At 43.5% G+C, this 13,629-nt stretch overlaps 1 protein-coding gene across 1 annotated transcript; it reads left to right on the plus strand.

Annotated features, from left to right (window-relative positions):
- The first annotated feature begins 4,843 nt into the window (after positions 1–4,843).
- On the plus strand, positions 4,844–11,581 carry LOC148405178 (uncharacterized). Its single transcript, XM_088407273.1, has one exon. The coding sequence runs from the start codon at positions 5,748–5,750 to the stop codon at positions 6,876–6,878; it is 1,131 nt and encodes a 376-aa protein (XP_088263399.1). The 5' UTR covers positions 4,844–5,747; the 3' UTR covers positions 6,879–11,581.
- Positions 11,582–13,629: the final 2,048 nt, after the last annotated feature.

Raw genomic sequence — 13,629 nt, forward strand, 5'->3', positions numbered from 1 at the left:
TTAATTCTTGCTTCTAAAGCATACGCAAGCAGAAATTTCAATGTACAATGATGTTTTTAAAAAAAACAGTCAAAATGTGCTCCACTCGGGCTGAAAACGCTTGTTGGGGACATTACATTAATGTTGACTATAAATCATAAACTAAGCATTTTTCAGCTGAAATAATGAATGTAGTCCTCTTAATTCTTGCTTCTAAAGCATACGCAAGCAGAAATTTCAATGTACAATGATGTTTTTAAAAAAACAGTCAAAATGTGCTCCACTCGGGCTGAAAACGCTGTTGGGGACATTTCATTAATGTTGACTATAAATCAAAAACTAAGCATTTTTCAGCTGAAATAATGAATGTAGTCCTCTTAATTCTTGCTTCTAAAGCATACGCAAGCAGAAATTTCAATGTACAATGATGTTTTTAAAAAAACAGTCAAAATGTGCTCCACTCGGGCTGAAAACGCTTGTTAGGAACATTTCATTAATGTTGACTATAAATCATAAACTAAGCATTTTTCAGCTGAAATAATGAATGTAGTCCTCTTAATTCTTGCTTCTAAAGCATATGCAAGCAGAAATTTCAATGTACAATGATGTTTTTAAAAAAACAGTCAAAATGTGCTCCACTCGGGCTGAAAACGCTGTTGGGGACATTTCATTAATGTTGACTATAAATCAAAAACTAAGCATTTTTCAGCTGAAATAATGAATGTAGTCCTCTTAATTCTTGCTTCTAAAGCATACGCAAGCAGAAATTTCAATGTACAATGATGTTTTTAAAAAAACAGTCAAAATGTGCTCCACTCGGGCTGAAAACGCTGTTGGGGACATTTCATTAGTGTTGACTATAAATCAAAAACTAAGCATTTTTCAGCTGAAATAATGAATGTAGTCCTCTTAATTCTTGCTTCTAAAGCATACGCAAGCAGAAATTTCAATGTACAATGATGTTTTTAAAAAAACAGTCAAAATGTGCTCCACTCGGGCTGAAAACGCTTGTTTGGAACATTTCATTAATGTTGACTATAAATCATAAACTAAGCATTTTTCAGCTGAAATAATGAATGTAGTCCTCTTAATTCTTGCTTCTAAAGCATACGCAAACAGAAATTTCAATGTACAATGATGTTTTTAGAAAAACGGTCAAAATGTGCTCCACTCGGGCTGAAAACGCTTGTTTGGAACATTTCATTAATGTTGACTATAAATCATAAACTAAGCATTTTTCAGCTGAAATAATGAATGTAGTCCTCTTAATTCTTGCTTCTAAAGCATACGCAAGCAGAAATTTCAATGTACAATGATGTTTTTAAAAAAACAGTCAAAATGTGCTCCACTCGGGCTGAAAACGCTGTTGGGGACATTTCATTAATGTTGACTATAAATCAAAAACTAAGCATTTTTCAGCTGAAATAATGAATGTAGTCCTCTTAATTCTTGCTTCTAAAGCATACGCAAGCAGAAATTTCAATGTACAATGATGTTTTTAAAAAAACAGTCAAAATGTGCTCCACTCGGGCTGAAAACGCTGTTGGGGACATTTCATTAATGTTGACTATAAATCAAAAACTAAGCATTTTTCAGCTGAAATAATGAATGTAGTCCTCTTAATTCTTGCTTCTAAAGCATACGCAAGCAGAAATTTCAATGTACAATGATGTTTTTAAAAAAACAGTCAAAATGTGCTCCACTCGGGCTGAAAACGCTTGTTTGGAACATTTCATTATTGTTGACTATAAATCATAAACTAAGCATTTTTCAGCTGAAATAATGAATGTAGTCCTCTTAATTCTTGCTTCTAAAGCATACGCAAGCAGAAATTTCAATGTACAATGATCTTTTTAAAAAAACAGTCAAAATGTGCTCCACTCGGGCTGAAAACGCTGTTGGGGACATTTCATTAATGTTGACTATAAATCAAAAACTAAGCATTTTTCAGCTGAAATAATGAATGTAGTCCTCTTAATTCTTGCTTCTAAAGCATACGCAAGCAGAAATTTCAATGTACAATGATGTTTTTAAAAAAACAGTCAAAATGTGCTCCACTCGGGCTGAAAACGCTTGTTTGGAACATTTCATTAATGTTGACTATTGAAGGAAATTCATATTTTTCAAATTCAATTTATCAATAAAATAGTATGTACATGGAACTGTATTATTCTAATAAAGATTGAGACGATGTAATGTCAGTATAAAGCAGATGTGGTCCTGGCCCAGGGGAGGTGGGGACAGGTCGGCACCTCCAAAAGGAACAGATGGCATCCCCCGACCACACCAGGAACAAAAGGCTAGGTGTGGCCTTCAAGAGAAGATATCAGTCAGGGTTTTATGGTGCTCAGACTTCCTCCCGCTTCAAAGAATGGCCGGCAGAACAAAGACTTTTGAAGACACCATCCCCACGCAAACAGACCCCCACGCACGCACGCACACACACACGCACACACCGACAGACACGCACGCACGTGCACGCACACACACACACACCGACAGGCACGCACGCACGTGCACGCACACACACACACACACCGACAGGCACGCACGCACGGGCACGCACATACACACACACTTGCAATCCACAGTGGGACTAGATGACCCGGAAGGGTATAAGAACTGAATGTTGAATGTGAAACGTTGCCATTTTCTGCTCGGACCCGCGGCAGGACTGGCCCGAGGCCTCGTGTACTTTCCCACTCTGTCTGGATTAAATCGATTGTTTCACTATGTTGTGGTATGGGCGATCTTTCAACAAAAACGAACACGCTAGGAACTAGTTTAAGGCAGGAAGCTTTTTCTAGATTCCTTCAGTTGGTGACCCCGACGTGATTCTTGGAAGATCAGGTTGAAAGGACAGAGGAGTGGGCGGAGATTTTGCCGGACTTTGGTCTCCCTGGTGCACCAAAAAGAAAGGTAAGCAGAAACCTGTTGTATATCCGAATTCTGCTGGATTGAGTATTCTAAATTTTGGGAGACTGAAGATATGGTGATATCTCTGTAAGTACGATTTTTGCTTTTGTGTTTATTTTAAGCGTTAATTCGACCGTGGTAGTCGGAGTCCACGGAGCGGTATTGGGTTGAGCAAAGAGGCTCGTGTCCCGTCGTAGCTGACGCAGCCCCGGACGCGGGGGGGCATTGTAACGTTTCCGTATACGTTGGGGATTTGGGACCCTCAAAAACGGCTAGGGACTTTACTGTGTGTACAGTAATTTTGTTTTTTGTGTTAATTTTAAGCATCAATCCGACCGTGGCAGTCAGAGCCCACGGATCGGCGGGAAATTGATCGCGAGTTTTGTTTTTGTGTTTATTTTAAGCATCAATCCGACCGTGGCAGTCAGAGCCCACGGATCGGCGGGAAATTGATCGCGAGTTTTGTTTTTGTGTTTATTTTAAGCATCAATCCGACCGTGGTAGTCAGAGCCCACGGATCGGCGGGAAATTGATCGCGAGTTTTGTTTTTGTGTTTATTTTAAGCATCAATCCGACCGTGGTAGTCAGAGCCCACGGATCGGCGGGAAATTGATCGCGAGTTTTGTTTTTGTGTTAATTTTAAGCATCAATCCGACCGTGGCCGTCAGAGCCCACGGATCGGGGGGAAATTGATCGCGAGTTTTGTTTTTGTGTTAATTTTAAGCATCAATCCGACCGTGGCAGTCAGAGCCCACGGATCGGTGGGAAATTGATCGCGAGTTTTGTTTTTGTGTTTATTTTAAGCATCAATCCGACCGTGGTAGTCAGAGCCCACGGATCGGCGGGAAATTGATCGCGAGTTTTGTTTTTGTGTTTATTTTAAGCATCAATCCGACCGTGGTAGTCAGAGCCCACGGATCGGCGGGAAATTGATCGCGAGTTTTGTTTTTGTGTTAATTTTAAGCATCAATCCGACCGTGGCCGTCAGAGCCCACGGATCGGGGGGAAATTGATCGCGAGTTTTGTTTTTGTGTTAATTTTAAGCATCAATCCGACCGTGGCAGTCAGAGCCCACGGATCGGCGGGAAATTGATCGCGAGTTTTGTTTTTGTGTTTATTTTAAGCATCAATCCGACCGTGGTAGTCAGAGCCCACGGATCGGCGGGAAATTGATCGCGAGTTTTGTTTTTGTGTTTATTTTAAGCATCAATCCGACCGTGGTAGTCAGAGCCCACGGATCGGCGGGAAATTGATCGCGAGTTTTGTTTTTGTGTTAATTTTAAGCATCAATCCGACCGTGGCCGTCAGAGCCCACGGATCGGGGGGAAATTGATCGCGAGTTTTGTTTTTGTGTTAATTTTAAGCATCAATCCGACCGTGGCAGTCAGAGCCCACGGATCGGCGGGAAATTGATCGCGAGTTTTGTTTTTGTGTTTATTTTAAGCATCAATCCGACCGTGGTAGTCAGAGCCCACGGATCGGTGGGAAATTGATCGCGAGTTTTGTTTTTGTGTTTATTTTAAGCATCAATCCGACCGTGGTAGTCAGAGCCCACGGATCGGCGGGAAATTGATCGCGAGTTTTGTTTTTGTGTTAATTTTAAGCATCAATCCGACCGTGGCCGTCAGAGCCCACGGATCGGGGGGAAATTGATCGCGAGTTTTGTTTTTGTGTTAATTTTAAGCATCAATCCGACCGTGGCCGTCAGAGCCCACGGATCGGGGGGAAATTGATCGCGAGTTTTGTTTTTGTGTTAATTTTAAGCATCAATCCGACCGTGGTAGTCAGAGCCCACGGATCAGTGGGGAAATTGAGCAAGTGAATTTTTGCTTTTGTGTTCATTTTAAGCGATAATTTAACCGGGTTAGAGGACGCGGATTAGTGTTGAGTTTAGTGGCAAAAGCGCCATTGACGACAATTTCGGGAGATGAGTACGCCGCCAGTGAGTTCGGAGGAGGAATGGGCTGTAGAATGCCGTGAATTTGGTTGTAATAGGCATGGTATACGGTGGCATAAAACCCTGGAGGAATTGTGGAAGGAACTAGAAAGTCAGTTGTTGGCGGGCGTGGAAAAGAAGAGGCATAAAATAAAACAAGCTGAGTGGACAAAAGTGTGGGGGAAATGGAAGGAAGACAATAAAATTAATAGAGATAAATGTACATTTGCTCATGTGGCTAAAGATTTTCAGATGAAAGAAAGGGAAGTAATTGCATTGGGTAAAGATTTGAGGGAGAAGATAGAGGGAAGTGGATGGTTGCAGAAGAGAAGTCTGACTAAGGAAGTATAGGAGTATGATAGGCTGCGGCGACATTTGCATGAAATGTGTTTGATGATGACTGCTGTGGCTGCTGGTCAGGAGGAAAAGAGGGTCACTTTGACCCACCCTTGGGGGTTGCAAAACAGGGCAGGACCGCTGCACCCCCGAGCACACTGAGCCATCCCAAACTGCATCTAATGGTCAAAGAGTAGCTCTGCTAGCCTCAGTTTACGAACTGGGTAAGGAAGGAATTTTTGTAGGGACTGCCAATACTGAAAGGACTGACGGACTAAAACTTGTTGTAGAAGACATTGGCGGGGGAAATCGACAGGAAATTGGGGTGACTGACCAGACGACCCCCCAACCCAAAGACATACAACTGGACAGAGCAGTTAGACAGGCGAACTGTGGACAATGTGCATCCCAAGGTCCAGAGTGGTTGTCCTTAGAGGACAAATGAAGAGCCAGCACGGCAAAAGATCACACGCAGCAGCAGGAGGGTGTAGACACAGACGTTGAGACAGGGGAGGGGGGGAACCCATTGTTTGATTTCACACTCCCCCCTCCAACTGACTTCTCACACCCTGCCCCTTACATGCGACGCGCGCACTCAACAGAGGATGACTGGAGAAGACAAGAAACAAATGACAATAACTGTTTGACCCCTAATTATAAAAAGAGTCAGATCAGACCACAATCTGGATTTCAAACTAGACCATCTGATAGATATACCCGACGAATGAGAAATTACCCCATGATACCAGCCCCTCGTGGGTTAGTTTGTCAAGAAATAACGTTGAAAAATTTAGATTTTTTGCAGAAGAGGCTCCCCGCAGTAATGGGCGGCGCCGAGCCCTGGATCCAAGCTTTCAAGAGGCACACTGATGGTATGAATTTGGCTTGCGGCGACATGGTAAGATTAATCCAGGCATGTTGTTCCTCAATTCACCAATCTGACGAAGTTCTGAGGCGTTCCGGCCTTAATATGGTTGTACCCGATTGGTTGTTTGCTACTTTCACCATGCGACTGTTTGCTGTGCTCCAGGATCTCTTTCCTCCTTCCGCGTCAGCCGCAGCAAAACTTCCAGACTTGAAACCCACCATGGATCCCGCTGCACACCTCAATGCCTGCCAGGCCGCGTTGACAGATAAGACCAGTTCACATTCATCTTGCGACATGCCGCCTTGCGTGATTTGTAGACATGTGCATCTAGACACACTTTCCATGGAGGTCAGGGAGAAGCTTTCTGAAGACCCTGATCTGCTGGACGGTAATGACGGTTATTTTAATCAACATGTGACTCACCACATAAAATTATATTTTCACAGGCAAAACAAATCAGATGAGGGAGTGAAAGGAATGCAGGAACGGCTTCTGAGACTTCAATTAGCACAAGCGCGGAAAAAAGCAAAGGACACAAAGTCCAAAAAGGGGGTGGCAGATCAACGGATGTGGATGGTTGAGGGACGGCCGGCGAGAGGCAGAGGGGCGTGTCGTGGAAGGGGGAACACCAACGGAGGTCAAGGCGGCTCTCGCCAAGCTCCAAATCAAGGCTGCTTCAGGTGTGAAAGTATGGACCATTGGTGGGGACAATGCACGTTTCCTTGGCCAGAACAAAGCCAGCACCAGGGCCCTCCTCCCCCGAGGGGAGACAGAGGAAGACAACCTCCACGAAGCAAGGACTGGGGCAGCGTGGCCCTGCACCCTGGCGACAACAACAACTAAGCAAGCCACACTAGCAGGCGGTCATCAGCCACCTCTCTGCAGCTGAGGACAACTGGGCCAAAGATGGGTTTTGTTGGTCTTCCCACAACTCTACCTGTCTCCACACCACAAAAGGACTTCTTTTGATGGACAAACTCTCACCCACCGTTTGGTGTTGACTGAAAATCAATCACCTATTCATCGCATGTGGAACAAAGACACAAGCAGCCGTCAACATGAACTAAAGGAGGGAGGGAGTGTCCACTTGACGTTCCTGCGGTGAAAACCCTGAATCGACTTGTTCTCCTCCTGCCTCAGCCGACCCTCTCCATCTCACATTGTTGTATGCCTGCAACAATGATTTAATTATAACGAAGCATTTCAAACAATCAAAGGCGATGAGTGGAAATTGACTAGTTACCAAATTTTTGTGGAGAGACGAGGCATTGCGACGTACACATCACTGACAGATAAGTGATCTCCATTGTTCATGATAGGTGAGTCATTCACACCACACATAACTGGCTGTAGGAGCAGGCTGGGAGGCACGTGAACTGGGACCCATGGTGTGGTAATGCCAATTGGCCAGTGATTGAACACAAAGTGAAATTTCCTTGGTAATGTATTCCCAGAGCAATGAATGTTTTTGTATCCAGGTTGACGCTGTGGATCCCGGGTTGCTGGAGCATGTCACACGCTCTCGATTTCGCGGCAGGGAGCTCTCGGACCACGAGGACGCCGCTCCGCTTTTGGACAAGTAGCCGGACTCGTTGTGGTCCGGGGGCCCCGCTGTCATAAGTTTTTGCCACCCCGTTCTTCCGGTACCATTCAAAGTGACACATCATCATTTTGGCGTGCTCCAATGCACATGCAAACCTAAGTCGGCAGGTCGCATTATTAACACGTTAATTACTGTGGGAGGTCGAAGTCTTTGAGTTATCAGACTTCTCCTATAACACTCCCATTCTCCCAATTTTTGAAAGCGGATTGTGTAAATTGCCATATGGCATGTGACCTTCGGAAAATTAACAAAAAGACTGAAAACTCCTTGCATTCTTGTGCCGCTATCAAACATCGCTGTTTGAGCGGGTTGAGCCCGACAATGCAATGGTTCACTGTGATTAAATTGGCTAATGCATTTTCTGGCTGCTACTGGCAGAAGAGTAAAGACAATATTTTGCTATTCGATTTAACGGCTGTACATTACAATACACGCACGTCTCCCAAGGCGGGAGGCTAAGCCCTGTGATTTTCGAAGTAAGTTTTTGCGCGAAGTGCAACAAACGGAAGAGCTACCGGAGGGCGCTATTTGATCCAAAATGTTGACAACTTATTAATTGGTGAGTTGGCTTAAATCCGTTTGACAACTACTCCTTTTTATCTCACTCGACTTGGTGAATTGGGGTTCAAAGTGTCACAGAACAGGTTACAGTGATGCTGACGACAAGTGCTATTGTTGACATGACTGCGTTGAGATGACGACCCGAGACTTAAAAGCCGGACAAGACTTTCGTGGTGTCCTCTCCGAGGGGATAGGGTCTCCTTCACCAACGGCTGTTGCTGGAGGAAAACTTTAGGACCTGCTTGTCAACGCCGCCGGTGTGGAGGCCCCTGACCCGGAGGAACCGACCTCAGACCTCCAGACCGTTTTGACGATCAGCGACTTCCGGCGGTGGAATTAAAGGCCGTGTGGGTAGCCCTTGAATTGGCAGAACGGTAAAAGGTGACAATTTTTTCTGATTTGACTGGTGTTGTTGGTTGCCTGTAAATGGACCTTTCCGCCTGGCAGAGTCAAGTGTTTGTTACAGCTACCAGGGATTTAGTGGCTCACATGGACTTGGTTGGACAATATGAAGGACAGACCAGCAGAGATGGCAGTCAGTGGCACGGGGAAAACCTAATCTACCAACGCAGAGACTAAAGCAGCTGTGAGTGACCAGTCTGAGGTGTCGGGACTTGGCGTTTAAAGAGGTAAAAGTGAGTTGAGTGTGAAGTGGTCACGTATGGAGAACAAATGAGGCTTTGGTTCAGCCCGCCGAGAGGGCCAAGACGTGTGGTGCTGCCACTTGGCGACTGCATGGTTGTGTATTGGACGACACCCATGGAGTGACCCACAAAAGTAATGTGTCCATATTGTCTAGACTCCGTCACTGGTGGCACCCTGATCGGCTCGCTAAAAGTTTTAGTTTAGGAATTAGATATGGTTTGTCATGAAGGAGAAGAATTGTTGTATAAATGAATGGAGTGTATGGAATGTTAGGCAGAGTGAAAAGAATTGTCGTATGAATGAAATGGGATGTATGGAATGTTAGACTTAGAGTGTGGGCCCCACGACTAAAACAAAATTACATCAAAATGAAACCGGCCGGTGCCCAATATTGTAGTGGACTATACCGACGTTTTGGTCTAAGTCCAGGGCAAAAGGTACCTTTTTAATTATTTTTCAGTTATTGTCGAGACTCTCAGGATCAATCAATCATTCAATTATTGTCAAGGCTTTTTCAGGACCCCAAAGACCTAACCCTGTGCTGAATAGGAGGCGCTGTCTTTGATCAAAGCTCTTATCAATTGGTTCACAGGTTCCCGCGGATCGGTAGATCTAACAGCGGTTCACATTTCAATACAACCCCATTGGCTACGGTTGACGAAATGATGGGCCCCAAACTTAAATTTGGGCCAAGGTGGCATTCACAATCACAGGCCCATGTGGAGCGCATGAATACAACTCAAACAACGCCTCACATATAGGTGCGCTCAGACAGGGCTGAATTGGCTCCAAGCCCTGTCGTTGGCGTTGTTTTCCATCAGACAATCTGTAAATCGCCAGAAAGGGTTCACACCTTTTGGACTCCTGACTGGCCGTCTGGTGCCGGGTCCATCCTTGGGTTTGCTCCGCCCAGACCTGGATCCCTAAAGGGTATAGACCCTACTGGGAGCAACTGTCGTCATGGTCTCTTCTCTTTGCATTGTGCATCTGCCAGTGTGAGAGGGGGGCACATTCGCCGGACCTTCCATTGGTTGGGTCCATTCACAACTAGTGCATGAACCTCTTACGACACAGGTGTCAAAGTCAAGGCCCGGGGGCCAGATCCGGCCCGCCACCTCACTTTTTGTGGCCATTGAAATGCTGATTTGACTTCAGGTTTCTAACTAAAATACCAAAATTGCGAGCTGTCTTTAACTTTTGAAAATTGGGGGGGGGTAGAAGAACAAACATTTTCTTGTTCTCCAAATTTCTTTGGAACAGTTTTTGCCGGCTTCTGATATCAAATCTTGGTGAAGGTGTGATCAACACACTTAAAATGTATTTGAATTCACAGTCATTCCGGCCCTCTGACAGAAACTATCACTACAATGCGGCCCAACATAAAAATTTGTTTGACACCACTGTCTTACGGGGTTCAGCTGGGCTCATTGGGGGACAGGTGGTACCACGTGTCAAAGACATGTCCTGCCCCTTTGAGAATTATTTTTTGTGGGTTATTTTTGTTTTTTGCTGTTTTGTTTTTTAGATGTTCTTCTCTCATTTTCCTTTCACTCTTTATTCTTGATAACTGCTTTCTGGGGTTGTTTATGTATTTTTTGAGGGTGTTCAATTGTTTGTCTAACAATTTAACAAAAGGGGGTACGCTGTCCAGGGATATTATGGAGTAGTATTTCTGCAATTGAATTAAGTTTATGTAATGTTTTTAGTGCTTCTATCCATTTTGTGCTTGGTGCTTCAACATGAGTGTTTCACAGCCTTCCTAAAGACACTGGTGGTCCTGGCTCCCCCGGAGCTGACGTGCGATTGCTGCCTTTGATGTAGGAGGTAACGCCTGGGGTGCAGCGGACGACCCCACCAATTTAGATGCAATCGGCATCCCCCGCAAGTCCCAACAGTGCTTGCGGCTAGATAACAGCAGGGGTTGAAAGTATATTGGTTTGGGACCACACCCAATGGAATGCAATTGATCAATCTTCAGCATAACCAAATTTAGCCTCTTGTGTAACCAATGTCTGTTAATTTGTAGACTATGTCCAGAGTGGGCAACGACCTCTTCCATTCTGTCATGTCATTGTTTTGGGGCGCATGGAAGGGCTTTGTTGTCACTTTGGGAACCACAGTTTTGATAGTTTTGGGTGAGCTATTGCAGGGCGGTTTTTGTATTGTCTCTTGCTTCAGTCGTTTGTCCCCAGGATCATGCACGTGGCTTTCGGGGACAAGGACCCAATTGGGCAACTACATCTTGTGTCGCTGGATCCTGACCCAATTCAGGTGGAGGCAGCTGGCTGTCCTCCTGGCTATGGCACTGTTGCCATGTGTATATATCCTTTTGGTGTGTGACCTCTAATAATAATTAGAGGTCAATTGGGGGATTGAAGGAAATTCATATTTTTCAAATTCAATTTATCAATAAAATAGTATGTACATGGAACTGTATTATTCTAATAAAGATTGAGACGATGTAATGTCAGTATAAAGCAGATGTGGTCCTGGCCCAGGGGAGGTGGGGACAGGTCGGCACCTCCAAAAGGAACAGATGGCATCCCCCGACCACACCAGGAACAAAAGGCTAGGTGTGGCCTTCAAGAGAAGATATCAGTCAGGGTTTTATGGTGCTCAGACTTCCTCCCGCTTCAAAGAATGGCCGGCAGAACAAAGACTTTTGAAGACACCATCCCCACGCAAACAGACCCCCACGCACGCACGCACACACACACGCACACACCGACAGACACGCACGCACGGGCACGCACATACACACACACTTGCAATCCACAGTGGGACTAGATGACCCGGAAGGGTATAAGAACTGAATGTTGAATGTGAAACGTTGCCATTTTCTGCTCGGACCCGCGGCAGGACTGGCCCGAGGCCTCGTGTACTTTCCCACTCTGTCTGGATTAAATCGATTGTTTCACTATGTTGTGGTATGGGCGATCTTTCAACAAAAACGAACACGCTAGGAACTAGTTTAAGGCAGGAAGCTTTTTCTAGATTCCTTCACTATAAATCATAAACTAAGCATTTTTCAGCTGAAAAAATGAATGTAGTCCTCTTAATTCTTGCTTCTAAAGCATACGCAAGCAGAAATTTCAATGTACAATGATGTTTTTAAAAAAACAGTCAAAATGTGCTCCACTCGGGCTGAAAACGCTGTTGGGGACATTTCATTAATGTTGACTATAAATCAAAAACTAAGCATTTTTCAGCTGAAATAATGAATGTAGTCCTCTTAATTCTTGCTTCTAAAGCATACGCAAGCAGAAATTTCAATGTACAATGATGTTTTTAAAAAAACAGTCAAAATGTGCTCCACTCGGGCTGAAAACGCTTGTTGGGGACATTACATTAATGTTGACTATAAATCATAAACTAAGCATTTTTCAGCTGAAATAATGAATGTAGTCCTCTTAATTCTTGCTTCTAAAGCATACGCAAGCAGAAATTTCAATGTACAATGATGTTTTTAAAAAAAACAGTCAAAATGTGCTCCACTCGGGCTGAAAACGCTTGTTGGGGACATTACATTAATGTTGACTATAAATCATGAACTAAGCATTTTTCAGCTGAAATAATGAATGTAGTCCTCTTAATTCTTGCTTCTAAAGCATACGCAAGCAGAAATTTCAATGTACAATGATGTTTTTAAAAAAAACAGTCAAAATGTGCTCCACTCGGGCTGAAAACGCTGTTGGGGACATTTCATTAATGTTGACTATAAATCATAAACTAAGCATTTTTCAGCTGAAATAATGAATGTAGTCCTCTTAATTCTTGCTTCTAAAGCATACGCAAGCAGAAATTTCAATGTACAATGATGTTTTTAAAAAAACAGTCAAAATGTGCTCCACTCGGGCTGAAAACGCTGTTGGGGACATTTCATTAATGTTGACTATAAATCAAAAACTAAGCATTTTTCAGCTGAAATAATGAATGTAGTCCTCTTAATTCTTGCTTCTAAAGCATACGCAAGCAGAAATTTCAATGTACAATGATGTTTTTAAAAAAACAGTCAAAATGTGCTCCACTCGGGCTGAAAACGCTGTTGGGGACATTTCATTAATGTTGACTATAAATCAAAAACTAAGCATTTTTCAGCTGAAATAATGAATGTAGTCCTCTTAATTCTTGCTTCTAAAGCATACGCAAGCAGAAATTTCAATGTACAATGATGTTTTTAAAAAAACAGTCAAAATGTGCTCCACTCGGGCTGAAAACGCTGTTGGGGACATTTCATTAATGTTGACTATAAATCAAAAACTAAGCATTTTTCAGCTGAAATAATGAATGTAGTCCTCTTAATTCTTGCTTCTAAAGCATACGCAAGCAGAAATTTCAATGTACAATGATGTTTTTAAAAAAACAGTCAAAATGTGCTCCACTCGGGCTGAAAACGCTTGTTTGGAACATTTCATTAATGTTGACTATAAATCATAAACTAAGCATTTTTCAGCTGAAATAATGAATGTAGTCCTCTTAATTCTTGCTTCTAAAGCATACGCAAGCAGAAATTTCAATGCACAATGATGTTTTTAAAAAAACAGTCAAAATGTGCTCCACTCGGGCTGAAAACGCTGTTGGGGACATTTCATTAATGTTGACTATAAATCAAAAACTAAGCATTTTTCAGCTGAAATAATGAATGTAGTCCTCTTAATTCTTGCTTCTAAAGCATACGCAAGCAGAAATTTCAATGTACAATGATGTTTTTAAAAAAACAGTCAAAATGTGCTCCACTCGGGCTGAAAACGCTTGTTTGGGACATTACATTAATGGTGACTATAA

Source organism: Hippichthys cyanospilos, unplaced genomic scaffold (genome assembly GCF_059441005.1).
Source record: "Hippichthys cyanospilos isolate Australia breed blue-spotted pipefish unplaced genomic scaffold, RoL_Hcya_1.0 HiC_scaffold_44, whole genome shotgun sequence".
NCBI classification, from domain to species: Eukaryota; Metazoa; Chordata; class Actinopteri; order Syngnathiformes; family Syngnathidae; genus Hippichthys; species Hippichthys cyanospilos.

Coding starts and splice junctions, on each gene's coding strand:
- LOC148405178 (XM_088407273.1), top strand. CDS start 5,748: ATGCGACGCGCGCACTCAACAGAGGATGACTGGAGAAGACAAGAAACA.